The sequence below is a fragment of the Balaenoptera ricei genome, chromosome 6, assembly GCF_028023285.1.
Source record: "Balaenoptera ricei isolate mBalRic1 chromosome 6, mBalRic1.hap2, whole genome shotgun sequence".
Lineage (NCBI taxonomy): Eukaryota > Metazoa > Chordata > Mammalia > Artiodactyla > Balaenopteridae > Balaenoptera > Balaenoptera ricei.
Window position 1 is genome coordinate 67813886 of NC_082644.1, and position 15084 is coordinate 67828969.

General features: G+C 41.6%; 1 protein-coding gene across 2 annotated transcripts in view; it reads right to left on the bottom strand.

Annotated features, from left to right (window-relative positions):
• SLC1A1 (solute carrier family 1 member 1) overlaps positions 1-15084 on the bottom strand; it is a 74986-nt gene that overhangs the window by 26535 nt on the left and 33367 nt on the right. The window contains exon 2 of one of the 2 annotated variants that reach the window (XM_059924789.1): positions 11725-11865. The exons of the other annotated variant lie outside the window; for it this stretch is intronic. Within the exon in view, the coding sequence (XP_059780772.1) occupies positions 11725-11865 (141 nt within the window). The remainder of the gene's footprint in view (positions 1-11724; positions 11866-15084) is intronic. 2 annotated transcript variants of the gene reach the window in all.

The window sequence follows — 15084 nt, forward strand, 5'->3', positions numbered from 1 at the left end:
CAAGAACCAGCTTTTGCTGCCTCGAGGCCATATTGCTCCTGTTGAGAATGTGTGGTCTAGCTCAATGGATGTTGTCCTGCAAATGGTAACTTAATCCAGACCTTGGACTCTGAAGACAGCGCTTTTCAAGTGCTCACTTGTCACATGTAGCTGGTGGCCACTGCAATGGACAGCACAAATAGAGAACAATTCCATCATCACAGGAAGGTCTACCGGGCAGCGCTGGACTAGATTCTGTAGCACATGCATGGAGCTAGTATGACATAGTGGTTGAGAATACGGCCCCCTTGACAAAGGAGAATGGGGAGCTATTTATGAGTACAGAGTTTCAGTTTGCAAGATGAGAAGAGTTCTGGAGATGAGTGGTGGTGATGGTTATGCAACAATGGGAATGTACTTAATGCCACTGAATTGTACACTAAAAAATGGTTAAGATGGTAAATTTTAGGAGTTCGCTAGCGGTCCAGTGGTTAAGACTCCGCGCTTCCAAAGCAGGGGGCGCAGGTTCGATCCCTGGTCGAGGAACTAAGATGCCATATGCCACAGGGCATGGCCAAAAAAAAAAAAAAAAAGGTAAATTTTATGTTATGTGTACTTTACCACAATTAAAAATAATTTTAAAAATTTAAAACTCTTTCAAAATTAAAAAAAAAAAAAAGAATATGGCCCCCTTCACTTACTGCAGGGGAGGTCAGACAGCGGGCCCACCTTAGTCCCAAACAGGTGAAACATCACCGTGCTTTATCCTGGGGTTTTACTCTAAAGAGCCTCCTAGATTCCTGGATTTCAGGCCATGCCTCATGCCTGGTGAAGTCTAGAAGACCGCCTCTCCTTACAGTCTACTCCCAAAACTCAATTCTTCTGGAAGCTAACACCTGCCCTTTAGCAACTGACAAATAAATGAGAGGGACTGTGCACTAATACACTGCAAAGCAAGTGCGACAGGATCTGCACAGAAATCAAAGGTAAGTGTTTGAAAGTGTTTATAGCAATTGAACAGAATTTTATGTCTGTTGAATGTAATAAAAAAATCGGGCAAGTGTTTTGTGTGTCTTTGTTTTTTATATCTTCTTCCTAGTAATTCATTTCTATTATAGTTTACAAAGACTATTGATCCATGCAGATTGGAAATTTAAAAAACTGGATCTTTCCCGCCCACTTTAAAAACTGGATGCTCTGTAAAGCGCTGGTGCAGAGAACTGGTCCCATGGGCTTTCAGAGGAGCTAGAGGTGTCACCAGGCTGAGGTGACCAGAAGCAACTCGCAGCAGGCAGCATCAAGATGTGCCGGATTCTGACAAAGATTCTTTGCTTGGCCACACTTTAGTCAGGCTTCTGAACCTTCTCTTAGGCCCATCTGTGTACTTCCTTGCAAAATACAGTTTTAGCAAGAACCCTGCTAAGTCAGTTTAGCCAGAACCCCCTACCCTTGATATCTGATCATCCTAGATATCTGATCAGGTCTCTTAATCCTCTACCATCTCCCAGATGATGTCTGATTACTCTGGCCTGTCTTCAACATCAATCTTATTGGGTCAGTTTAGCCAGAACCCCCCTCACCCCTGATGTTTTCTCTTAATAACTGTCCATCCAGTGCCCCCCACCCCCATTGCTCCTTGGCTATAAATTCCCATTTGTCCATGCGCTATTCAGAGTTGAGCCCAATCTCTCTCCTCCACTGCAAAATCTCATTGTAGTGGTCCCTACACTTGTCTTTACGGTCCTAGGTAAAGTCTGACTTACCATCTTTAACAAGTATCACTGAATTTCTTTTCTTTAACAAGTCCAGTTACCAGTGAGTCCAGGATTGTCCTTTAAAAACAGGGACAGTTTTGAGGCTGAGCTGTGGCCTAGAAACAGAGGTAGTCCTTGGAATTTAGGGGCACCTCCTAGCCCTTTAAGAAACCACACTTGTTTTTTCACCTCCGGAGGAGGCTTGGATGAGCGGGGGTGCTGGCTCCTGACCAAAGCAGTAACAATCTACTAGAATTTTTTTAAGAAAACACTGCAAAGGAAGAAGTTGCCATGGGCTAAACAATAGTATGTTTTAAAAATAAACAACCGAGGGCAAAAGACTCCTCTGAGAGCTCTCTGATTGAGCTACCACCCGAGAACAAAATTTCGTGATGATCTCTCCCCACCTTGCCATTAAGGTGTCAGAATTAACTGTTACTGGAAGTTTTTTGGGTCTGGCATCTGATGGTGCTTCACAATTGTGAATGGACACATCATTCAAGAAACTCGTTGCACTGGGGCATCCTCTTATCCAGCGGACTCCTGTCTCTCCATCACCAGCAGACGGACCACTGGCACATGGAGAAACAAGTATGGGCTTCGGTGGGACCCCCTGGGATCAAATCCCAGCCTTCTCCCAAGGCTCCATCTATAAAATGGAGGGGTTTTTTTTTTAATTATTTATTTTATTTATTTTTGGTTGTGTTGGGTCCTCGTTGCTGCACACGGGCTTTCTCTAGTTGAGGCGAGCGGGGGCTACTCTTCGTTGCAGTGCGCAGGCTCCTTGTGGTGGCTTCTCTTGTTGCAGAGCATGAGCTCTAGGCACGTGGGCTTCAGTAGTTGTGGCACTCAGGCTCAGTAGTTGTGGCTCGTGGGCTCCAGAGCGCAGGCTCAGTAGTTGCGGCGCACGGGCTTAGTTGCTCCACGGCATGTGGGATCTTCCCGGACCAGGGCTCGAACCCGTGTCCCCTGCATTGACAGGCGGATTCTTAACCACTGCACCACCAGGGAAGTCCCTAAAATGGAGGTTTTAAATGCCTCTACCTCGTAAAGTGTAATTGTGAGGAGCAAAGTGAACAACCCCATCTTGTACAGCTGTTGTGAGGGTCAGAAACAGTACCATACAGGGCTATAGCACGCCTAGAACTTAAATTTTACTCGGTCAATAGCCTCCGTTATTATTGAATGAAATGGTGAATATGAAGTGTGTGTCACTGAGCACATGGAAGGCACTACACAAGTGTTAACTTGTTCGTTCCCTCACTCCTACCATAATCCTTCTGTGTTCCTTCATCACATGGCCACTAAAGAGATCTTTTTAAAACATAAATCAGACCATTTCACATGCAGGTATAAGCCTCTCGTGGCACTTAAGGTAAAATAGAAAATCTATGTATGGCTGCCTGCCCCCAGGCACCTCTTCCCAGGCTCTGGTCCCCAGGCAGCAGAAGGTTCCAGAATGGAGCTCGAGACTCTGCCATCAGTCCTAGGTGCTGCCCTTATGATCTGTGTAATCTTGGAAAATTGGCTGAATCTCTCTTCAATCTCCTGTTTCCTCATCTCTAAAGACAGAGAGGTAAGGTCCTACTTACTTTCATTGCGTTGCTATGAGGATAAAGAAATAAGTTCATTCCCCAGAGAAAACAAGGCTGGCTATGCTCTCACTTTGTTGATTCAGGGCGGCCTGGATTAATACTCCTAGGATGTTAAAAGCGGGAAAGAGAAAAGGCAGAGGGGAGCATGCAAAATATATTTCTGTGCACGCTTCACCTGACATCTATTTTCCTTAGAGACATTAATACAAAGAACTGCCTTGAAATAGGTTCTATCACCTCCCAGACTATTCTGTGAAGTTAAAAAGATAAAATGGTCCCCAGCAAATGAACTAAAGGCTCTCACTTGCAGCCTTTGTCAGCAGGTCCACATTTGATGTTCAAAACATGTCAAGAAGCAATGGGCTGGTCTCCTGGTTCTTCAGCAACCCAGGTGCTGTTTTAACTTTTTTTTTTTTTTTTAATACCATAGAGGACAGTGGTATTTGTAGTTGGGCCAATTTTTCAGAAGATTCAATGAGCTTTTATAGGAGGCTTCTTGTTCAATAAGCATTAAACACACCTCAGAGGATCTAAGGAGCTCAGCCGCTCTCTTCAAAGTCCGTGCTTTGACATCAGGATAGCTAACAGCTCAGTGAGACTTTTTTGGCTTTCTACCGCAAGCTAATTATTACCGAGCTCTCTCTTTGCTTCTCCTTACCTTACAAAGCTGGTAGCTCAGGCATCTGGGTAGAGGCTGCTTGTATGCTGAGGAATTTAACACTGCTGGCAGAGCAAGCCTTTTCCTGTTATTTTCATTTCCAGGATGAACGCATTGTGTGAACTCACCTGTGTGGGCTTGATTCTAATATTGGCCCTGTAGCTTCTGATGCCAATTTTGGGACTGTCTAGAAACCTCTGATGGTATCAGACAAAAAAGAGTAAGTTAAAAAATTATATAGCTCTTTCAGGGCACTATGACACAGTATTATCATTACCCCTATTTTACAGTTGAGGACGCGTTAAGTAACTTGTTCAAGGTTTCACAGCTAGTAAATGGCAGAGCCAGGATGCAAACCCAGGCAGTCTGGCTCTTAACCAGTAGACTCTCCTGTTCCTCTGTGATTGATACTGACAAAGATTCTTTGCTTGACCACACTTTAGTCAGGCTCCAGAACCTTCTCCTAGGCCTAACTGTGGACTTCACTGTAAAATCTAGTTTTAGCAAGAACCCTGCTAAATCAGTTTAACCAGAACCCCCAAACCTCAAAATCTGATCACTCTCCATATCTAATCAGGTTCCTCATTCTCCACCACCCCCCAGGTGATATCTGATTAACCTGGCCTGTCTTCGGCAAGAATCCTGTTAGAGGTCAGTTTAGCCAGAATCCCGCTTACCTCCGACGTTTCCTCACAGTAACTTTCCATCCACTGATCTCACTACTCAGTTTCTTGGCTATCAACTCCCAGTGGCTCATGTTGTATTCATTTGGAGTTGAACCCACTCTTTCCTCCACTGCAAAATCCCATTGCAGTGGTACCTCTACCTACCATGATGGTCTGGAATAAAGTCTGCCTTACCATCTTGGAGTGTCACTGAATTTTCTTTTAAACAATACTTCCTCACCTGAAGCTTGTTCAGGGTGTTCCTTTGGAGATAATGGCACAGATGGGAGTCACTGCTCTAACTTGCTTCCCCACGCCTACAGGCTCACGTCGACCCCCCAGGAAGGCGCACAAATCACAGGAAGCCATGCCCTCAGCCTTCCATTCCCATGCCTCCTCCCCAGGTTTGCAGCATTCCAGTCAAAGTCTCACTGTCCTCCCAAGATGCCATGCCTTCTGCTATTTTCTTCTGCCTGGAATGCCTGCCTCACTTCATCTGATTCCTGTCTCTTCTTCAAAACTCCACCCAATGTCCCCTCCCCTGTCCTCATTCCCACAAAGCACTTATCACACAGCATTGCAATGTAGTTTCCCTTTCTTGAGGGACAGGACTTCTCTTTATATCTTGTATGCCCAGCACAGAGCCTGGGACATTGAAGATGAAATGAATAAATGAATGAATGTAGTTTCCCAGATCCATGTATTCCACAAAGGAGGTTCCTTAGAATCCTCGCATGATTTCTCACTCATTTTTTCTTTTTTTTAAACAGGAGAGAAGTATACACATTTATTTAATACAAATTTTACAGGACATGGAAGCCCTCATAAAGAATGAAGTCCCAAAGAAACGGCAAAACCTACTTGCTTTTACATTAGGTTGACAAAGAGAGGCAATTGTGGAAAAGTGACTAAAGTATATGAGGCTCACTCCTATTTTTTTTTTTTTTTTTTAAGAAACAAAACCAGGTTAACTCAGTTGAACAGAGCTGTGAACCAGTCTAGCAGCACTGGTTTAGGCAAAAGGAAAGCTCATTCAGGGTGGATTCTCTGGGTTTCACTATGTCAGAGACTGAAGCAGGGAATATTTATCTCTTGCCGCTTTTCTCTTTATTACTGTGGCCAGTGGCACATTCATTATGGGAACTCCATTCCTTACGTATACAATGTACCCCTTCCTTCTTTGGAGAAAACACATTGTAGAAACCCAGTTAATATAATAAGTCCTCTGGCTTCAGTAACTGTGTTTTAACACAACAAAAATTTCTTGTTGGTCTTAGGGAAATGTTTAATTCATGTGTGCAAAGCTGTTTAGGCCATCTTATTTTCCTGGTTCCCAAACAAGTCTGCGAAAAGAGAAAGGAGGCACTTCTTGAAATGCAGGCAGAGTCCAGTGGTTCCAGATGGTGCACATGAGGTAAGATGTTCATTCTCAGCCTGTGTGATTTTAAGCTCCAGCAGTAAGTTTTAAATTTATAATCCATCTTGAAGTGGCAATTTTCGTAGAGACTAAACTACGTAAAAAAGCCACCAATGTTTGAAAAGCATGCATACTTTCCCCCATAGATGAAGTTGACATTGGATGCTCTTAGTTACCTAAGAGCAAGCTGTACAGCCAAGTGATATGTGAGTCTTCAACTCTTACACCTTCTGGCCAACAAGGGGACTCATGGACTTGGGTGGCTAGCAGAAGACCTGGGATCCATGCCCAGGTGGATGGTAGGAACTTCAGCCTCTCGCAGGGTTAGTTTGTTTTCACACGGTTAACCAGTGTTTTCTGAATTAAACTGAACCTGTTTCAGGGAGGCACATGGCATGATTCTTTCCACTGGAGGGTGTGGGACAGCTTCCCAGTGCACAGCCTATTATGAGTAAATGAATATGTATCCTTAAAAAAAATGCCCTCCCCAGCCTAGATTCCAGTATGTCATCACCTGCAAAGTCTGAATTTAAAAATAGGGGTCTCGGGCTTCCCTGGTGGCGCAGTGGTTAAGAGTCCGCCTGCCAATGCAGGGGACACGGGTTCAAGCCCTAGTCTGGGAAGATCCCACATGCTGCAGAGCAGCTAAGCCTGTGCGCCACAATTACTGAGCCTGCACTCTAGAGCCCGTGAGCCACAACAACTGAGCCCGCGTGCCTAGAGCCTGTGCTCCGCAACAAGAGAAGCCACCGCAATGAGAAGCCTGCGCACCGCAACGAAGAGTAAACCCCGCTCGCCGCAACTAGAGAAAGCCCGTGCGCAGCAACAAAGACCCAACGCAAACAAAAATAAAATAAATTTTAAAAAATATTAAACAAAAATAAAAATAAAAATAGGGGTCTCCAAATACCTTGAGACTTCACTTTATCTGCTCTATCCTTCATTCTTGTGTCTCTTCACTTCTTATCAGTAGTATTTGCTTGGTGTGTTGGTTTGTCACTCAGATTCCATCTCAATTAGACTGTATCTTGAGAGTTAGAATCTAGTCTTAAATTTATCTCGCCAGAGGTCAGCTGCCAGCTGGTCTCCTATTATTTTGTAAATAAACATTTTATTGGCAACGCAGCCAGGCCCAATCATTTACATATTACTGATTGCTGCCCTTCTGTGATAACCAGTTGGATAGTTGGGCAGGGACTGTATGGCTCAAAAGCCTAAAATATTCACTATCTGGCCCTTTACAACAAAAGCTTCCAGATCCCTGCTTGAAAGGAAACCTACTCACACATATATTCTAATAAACACTGTTTATATCTAAGCCTTAATAAATACTGGCTGTTGCTTAATAAATACTGTTTATATCAAAGCCTTGGTTAAACTAGTAATGGAAAACCTTTGCCCCTGGAGGTGAGATCAAATGGTTGTCATTCCAGCTTCTGCATCAGGGGAGTAAGACAGCATTCTGGAAAGATGCTCAGGGAATTTCTTGGAGCAGGAGCCAAGGAGCTGTTCCATTCCTGTGCTGGAGGCTCCAGTCACTATAATTTGTATATTTAAAAAAATGTGACCTGAATTTAAACTCACTGGCTGATAAGAATGGGCCAGGATTTTCCAGAGCCACAATTCTCAGGCATGGCCATAAGCCATTTCCCCTGCTATTTCCCTGGTGGTGTGATATAAATACAGCTTACAGACCCTAACGTTAACAGGGCCTAAGCACTGATATTCTGCACATGGCCTGAGTGTGTCCCTCAGGATGTCAATTAAGGGTAGGATTCTGTTAGTGCCTACACTATCTGCCTCTGAAAATGCCTTGAGATTATGTCTATTGTGCCTTCTCTTTTTTTTTTTATATTAATTTATTTTATTTTATTTTTTATTTTTAGCTGCATTGGGTCTTCGTTGCTGTGCGCGGGCTTTCTCTAGTTGTGGTGAGCGGGGGCTACTCTTCTTTGCGGTGTGCAGGCTTCTCATTGCGGTGGTTTCTCTTGTTGCGGAGCACAGGCTCTAGATGCGTGGGCTTCAGTAGTTGTGGCACGTAGGCTCAGTAGTTGTGGTTCGCAGGCTCTAGAGCACAGGCGCAGTAGTTGTGGCGCACGGGCTTAGTTGCTCCGTGGCATGTGGGATCTTCCTGGACCAGGGCTCAAACCCATGTCCCCTGCATTGGCAGGTGGATTCTTAACCACTGTGCCACCAGAGAAGTCCTTCTTTTTTAAAGCAAATTCCAGACATTATGTCATTTCATCCCTACATAATTCCACACACTTTTGATAAAAGAACATTTTCTTACATAACTAAATGCCATTATCACCACTGACAAAATTATCAACAATTTCTTGATACCATCTCATAACCAGTGTATATTCAAATTTCCCTGATTAATGTGACATCTGATCCTCATCATCACATGAAGATTCTTCCTGTTAAAATAGCTATAAAGTAAGTAGTTTTACGTCAGCAGAGGCTTTCATGGCAGAGGTATTTTTCCTACTTGTTATGCAAGATTATGCATAAGCACAGATCATTAGTCTTAGGTCTCAGTTTTGCGGTGTCTCTACCACTAATTTATGGATCCTTGGGGCACTCACTCCACTCTCCCCCACTTCCAACATGTATTCTCCTTTGTCCTAATAAATGTATAAAATAAGCTCTTGACCTGCTGGATTTATAAAGGCTTTCAAAACTTGAAAACTGTTCTTCCTGTGTATTTTCCATAGCCATCTTCTGCTTTACTCTTCTGGTTCTGTGCTGGGTGGGGAGGCTGAGGACCACTGCAGGGTTTGGGGGAAGGACCACACACCAGGTAAAGGTGGTGCTGAGCTGCAGGAACAGGGAGCAGAGCTGGGGAGGAGAGGGGGAGGGAAACTACCAGAGGGAAGGCTGGAGGAGCACAGGGCAGAATCCATCTTACTTTCTTCTTCTGGAAGGAAGGAAGGAAAGAAGGAAGGGAGGAAGGGAGGAAGGGAGGGAGGGAGGGAGGGAGGAAGGGAAGGAAGAAAGAAAATACGAAACAAAACAAAAATAACGTGTGTTTGCCTTGAAAATGTAAAGAAAGCTCAGTGAATCACTTCTTCTTAGTATCAGGATCTAATCATTGTTAGCCATTTGGTTTTGATCCCAACTCTTAAAATGTATATACATTTTAATAAAATTTGGATTGTACACAATATCTTGTTTAATTTGTTTTATCCTTCTGCTTTATATTGTATTAGGAATATTTCCACCTTCATTAAATATGTTTCCAAAACAAAGTGTTTAATAGTTGCATAGAATCCTAACTTACAGGTATAACATACATTTAGACTGCTTATAATTTATCACCATTATTAAAAAAATGTTACCATGAACATCCTTGTACCTAAATCTTTGAACATATCTCTGGATATTTCTTTGCGGTAAATTCATCAAAGTAGAAATACTACATCGAAAGATCAGAACATGCTCCAAACTGCCCCCGGAAAGTTTTTTCCAATTATACAGTAACTGAAAGTGAATGAATGAGCCCATTGTCCCATAACCTCGCCTTCATATTGTTATTATTTTTTCCTTTTAATCTGACAATCTAAAACACAAATATAGCATCATCGTTTCCATTCTGCTTTGTTTCTGTCCCTTGAATCTTTGATCATTTTATCACTTTATGTCAAAAGAATGGGTAGTTGTTCTGCTTTCTAACTCCTGTTTAACTGCTGGGTATTTGGTGAAGGAAAATTGTAGAAATTTCCAGACCTGTGCTACACCTTCAAAAAGTAGCTAGGCTATGTGAATGGAATGCTGAGGGTTGCAAATTATTTTCCTAGGTTATTTGCAAGGCTGAGCTAGCACCCAAAACAGTCAGACTGCAAAAATCTCACTAGTTATTGAATACCAAGAGCTGTATATATTTTCAAACATCCTACAACTAGTATATGCATACATGTATTGTTACCTGGTTTATGGCATGAGTTTTGGATTTGCTGTCTAATCTGCATCAACTTTCCATACCTTCCTCCATAGACGTAAGTATCAATCACTAAGTAGTTTATGAACTTCATGCAATCGCATGTAAAATACAGTATATATGTACAACTGTGAACACTTTTCTTGGGAAAGAGTCCAAAGCTTTCATCATGTTCTCAAAGGAGCCTAAGAAGAGATTAAGACTCTTCAATATGGAGAAAATTCTAAGGGGTTGTAACGGCAATGTCTACAGGGGAAGGCAGGTAATGTAAATGAGTGAAGTAGATGAGGTATTAGGCAATAGGGAGTGGTGGGGACTGTGGCATCCTCAAATGCATTTGCTCCAAGTAAACAGAGTAGCTGTTTCTCAGCTCCAAACCACTGTTGGTGTGTGGGAACATGGCTCCAATGTTTCCTGATCTTATTTTTTTTTCAGAGGAAGCCAGAAATCTGGATGCTTACATGAAGTCTTCCAAATTTTAAATGCTTACTATCACTTCTACAAATAAACAAACATTATATGGTACAAATGATTGGTCTGCTGATTTGGCCCTCTGGCTGCAGGGCCTAAAAGAAGCCAGTCATTTCAAAACATAATTATACTCTCTTTAGGTTTGTAATAGGCCAAGAACACCAACACCCAAGGGACTCTAGTCTGATTGGAGTTTGGCACTTCAAAAGGTCAATGGCCAAATCCACAGCTCAAGCAATGCATTGCTGAATGCAGAAGATACTGACACCCACCCTCCCTTCCCCCCGCCAATGTCCAGTACTCTACATAGATCAGTCCTAGGTCTCTTTAGTGGCAGTAGAGAAAAATGTTCTAGAAGAGGCCATGTCGAGAACCCTAATTGCCTGGTTGTATAAAACCATGATTTTCAAGCTGGCAACACTAGTGATTGCCACATTTTACCTACTGCCAGAATGAAGATAAGGACAAGAAACTATAGAATGCACAGAGAAGCTTACCATACCCAGACAAATGACATTTTTGTAAGCCAAATTAATAGCTATCTACATAAAGGCGCTTGTTCTTTAAAGAGACCCTCCAATACAATGATCTATAAGGAAAAAATCGTTTCTAAATTCAACTGCATCACAAGTTCAGATTTAAGAAAACCAGGTTTTTAAAATATGGTGCCAAGCCATCATTAAACCTTTCCCACAGCATGTGACTGCTGGTCCCCTGGGCAAATTTCCAAGGCAAGTATGTAGCAAGTTCTGAGTTCTGTGGAGGAGTGGATGTGAGTGAGAAGACGGGACAGAGGACTCTGCAGGCTGCCGCTGACAGGGTAGGGGGCAGGAGGGATGCAACTGAGAAACAAACGAGTAAGCTACTGAAAACATGATCAAGACTGAAAACCACATTTTCCCTGAGGACACTGGCTGACATCTCATTGACCAAATATGCCTTTTTTTTTTCCTTCCTCATAAGACATTATACGGCTGGTCAAATGAAGATCTGAGCTGCAATGGACAGTGCTACAGGCAGAGCAATGCCACAAAGCAATGCCACTTTGTGAATAATGAAATATTTCACTCAAGCAAATATACACTTTCCAAGTGAGGGGTGTTTTGTGTGTGTGTGTTTGTGTGTGTGTGTGTGTGATGCATCAAATAAATGCATTTTGACTTTTTCCATAATAAGAAAAGAACAACTCAGGTGATGGGATGGCTCCTTAAATAATCATGGAGAATGTCAGTTTTCTCAAGGTACCTGTAATCATGCTGGATATAATTAATGGTAAAACGATGAGTTTCAGCATTCTCATTAGAATTTCTCCAGGAAAGGAAAAGTAGAATTTCTCCAGGTTAGAGAACTTGCTGTATTCTCGAACCAAAACGCCTATGGCAATCCCTAAGAAAAACAAGAATTGGAAAGAAGAAAGGAACAACATTGAGTTCTTCTGTATAAATTTCTATGGAAAAATACCACCCCCAGTGCAAATTTTAGTGGCAAGAAAAACAATTTTGATGATCTCCCATGAGTCTGTAAATGTTAGACATAAAAAACAAATCACATTTTAAAAGGTAAAGAGTACAAGTACACATTATTCAGCAAACCTGGAAAAAGTATAGTTCGTGTGAAAGCTTTTGTTTTCATTTCTTTTCTTCCCCTTCAATTATATTTATTATCATGACAAAACATCTAAGAATACTGTGAGAAGGGGAAAAAAAGTTCATCTTAGTCAACCCAATATAACTATTGTTTTTACACACCACTTTTATTCTGTCTACCTATAGATATTTTACATATTTTATAGTTTACATATCAGTTTGTATTTTTCTCATATTCTTTTAATAATAATTTTAGTAATACTCTTCTCTTTTTTAATTGAAGTATAGTTGATTTACAATGTTGTGTTAGTTTCAGGTGTACAGCACAGTGATTCAGTTATACATATATATATATACATACACATATATATATATATATATATATATATATATATTCTTTTTCAGATTCTTTTCCCTTATAGATTATTACAAGACATTGAGTATAGTTCCCTGTGCTATACGGTAGGTCACTGTTGGTTATCTATTTTATATATAGCAAGGAAATCTTCCATATCAAGAAACATACATTCTCTGAAAGCTTGCCTTAATGTTAATATGAACTTCTTCACTTGTGATGACTTTGACAACTAAAATTCACAAATTCTATCAGTAAATATTTCTTCTTTATCCTCTTCCAAATGGTTCTAATAACGTCTAATTGGCTTACCCCCCCGCCCCATCCCCAGGAACCCTCACTCCCTACCACCCTTTATTAACCAAGAAAGAAAATGGGTTGGGATGGCTCACACATCTTTTTTTTCTTCATCAACCTCTGATGGATGACATGCTAATTGGGAGTAAAATGACTAGAGGGCAGGAAGATTCCAGGAGGATATCACTGGATATGTTAATTCACAAATTCAAATAATTAGTATGTGAAAATTTAGAGTTATTTGTTAAGAATGTTAGGGCAAATGAAAAGAGATGTGAATTATAATCAATACTAGAGTTTTCATTTAAATTCTGGTATACTTCTCATGCCCACTAGTAGACCAAATAGATGAACCACATAAGATACATTTGTGTAGTAACCTTATCTTTAGCTTACTTTTATTTTCCTGCATTAGCAGGTGGATTCTTAACCACTGCGCCACCAGGGAAGCCTTGGATGGGAGACATAAAAGAGTCCACAAGGAATCATTTAAAAGCAATCAAAGGTGACAAGCACAATGAATAGGTTACTATATTTAGTAATGAAAGCTTTCTATCAAGCTTGTTCTTGAAGTTAAGTACCACAAATTATATTCTGATATTTGTTATTTTACTGAAAAGGAAAATATAAATGCCAACCAAAACCTGGAAAAGCAGTTGGGAGATTCACCCTGGGCCAGAGATGTCATCCTGGGACTCTCAAGAACAAGTAGCTGGTGAATGACCTCAGCCAGGAGTTATGCTTGTGAATGGGTATGCTTTATCTTGGTCTCAAACACATTTGGAAAAATGAGATGCAAGATAAGAAAAAAAATCACTGGAAGATTTGCCAGGTTCCAAGATGAGGTCAGGATTTCACAGGGCACAGTCCTTCCCTACCCTTTTCCAGAGTCAGAACCTTGGACTGGATTAAGGAGCATGGAGAGGTCTCCATAGCCAAAGGCTGCTGGGAATAAGTGCCTGCCTGGGGGTGCACAGATCAGACGCACATGGTAGGGCCACTCCCAGAACTAGGGAAGATGAAGATCAAGAACCTCCCTGAATGGTAAAGCTCTATGGAGGTCTTCAGCAGGGCCAACAAGTAAGCCCAAAGGTAAAATTGTTACGTAGACCTCTGTAGCCCCTTTAATTACCAGGAATTCATTCTTGGCTGCCTTCCCCCACACAGGCAGGAAGATCCCAAGCAGGTACTGACACAGCTTGGGAAGAATATGGTGTTAGAAGAGTAGGCTCAAGTTCTGGTTCCACCACTTACAAGGTGCATAACTTGGGCCACGACTTTAACTTCTCCCGTTGTCAAGTGGTGGGATTGGAGGTAGGGCAAAAAGGTTGAATTAGATGTCTTCAAAGGTTCCTTCTGTGGCCCAAGATGCTGTGAGCATCACTGAGCCTTGGTGTCCTTGACTTTAAAATGGGATCATAAAACAAGCTCATTAGTGCCTGGAGAGTTCGCCGTGCTTTCTCCAGTTTTTTTGCGAAAAGTAAGTATATTGGTAAAATGGAAGGGAGAAAACTAGGGAGGAAAACAATTAAGACCGCAGCTACAGATTTCTTCTTCAAGTTCAAAAACTTAAGCTTAAAAGAGAAGATACACAGAATGTCATCTCTTCATGCCCATGTTGTCTCAAACAACAATTGCCAGTCCAGTAACCCTATTTTGGAAGTAATGGGGTGATTTTTTTTCCTGCAAAGTTTATAAAAAATTATTGTTCATGAAATAGTTCTGGAGATCAAAATAAAAGACAAAAGTCATAAATAATTAATTACACCAACCTATCCACTCCTTTCCCCTCACCATTTTCCAGGTCCTACTCAGTCTTTGTTCTGATGCACACGTGTTTTTAATAGTTATAAAAATTAAACCTGGGGATAGTAGCTGAACTGCACTTGATTCAGATTTATGAAAACAGCAGTGTTCCTGTTTTAGGGTATTTGCAAAAAAGAGATTAAAGTCTTCTGTGTTTTTTTTTTCAATCTTTTTCAATTTATTAAGGCTTGTTTTACCGCCTCACATATGATCTATCTTGGAGACTGTCCCATATATTCTTTTTTGGTTTTTTTTGACATCTTTATTGGAGTATAATTGCTTTACAATGGTGTGTTAGTTTCTGCTTTATAACGAAGTGAATCAGCTATACATATACATATATCCCCATATCTCCTCCCTCTTGCATCTCCCTCCAACCCTCCCTATCCCACCCCTCTAGGTGGTCACAAAGCACGGAGCTGATCTCCCTGTGCTATGCGGCTGCTTCCCACTAGCTATCTGTTTTACATTTGGTAGTGTATATATGTCAATGCCACTCTCTCATTTCGTCCCAGCTTACCCTTCCCCTTCCCCGTGTCCTCAAGTCCATTCTCTACGTCT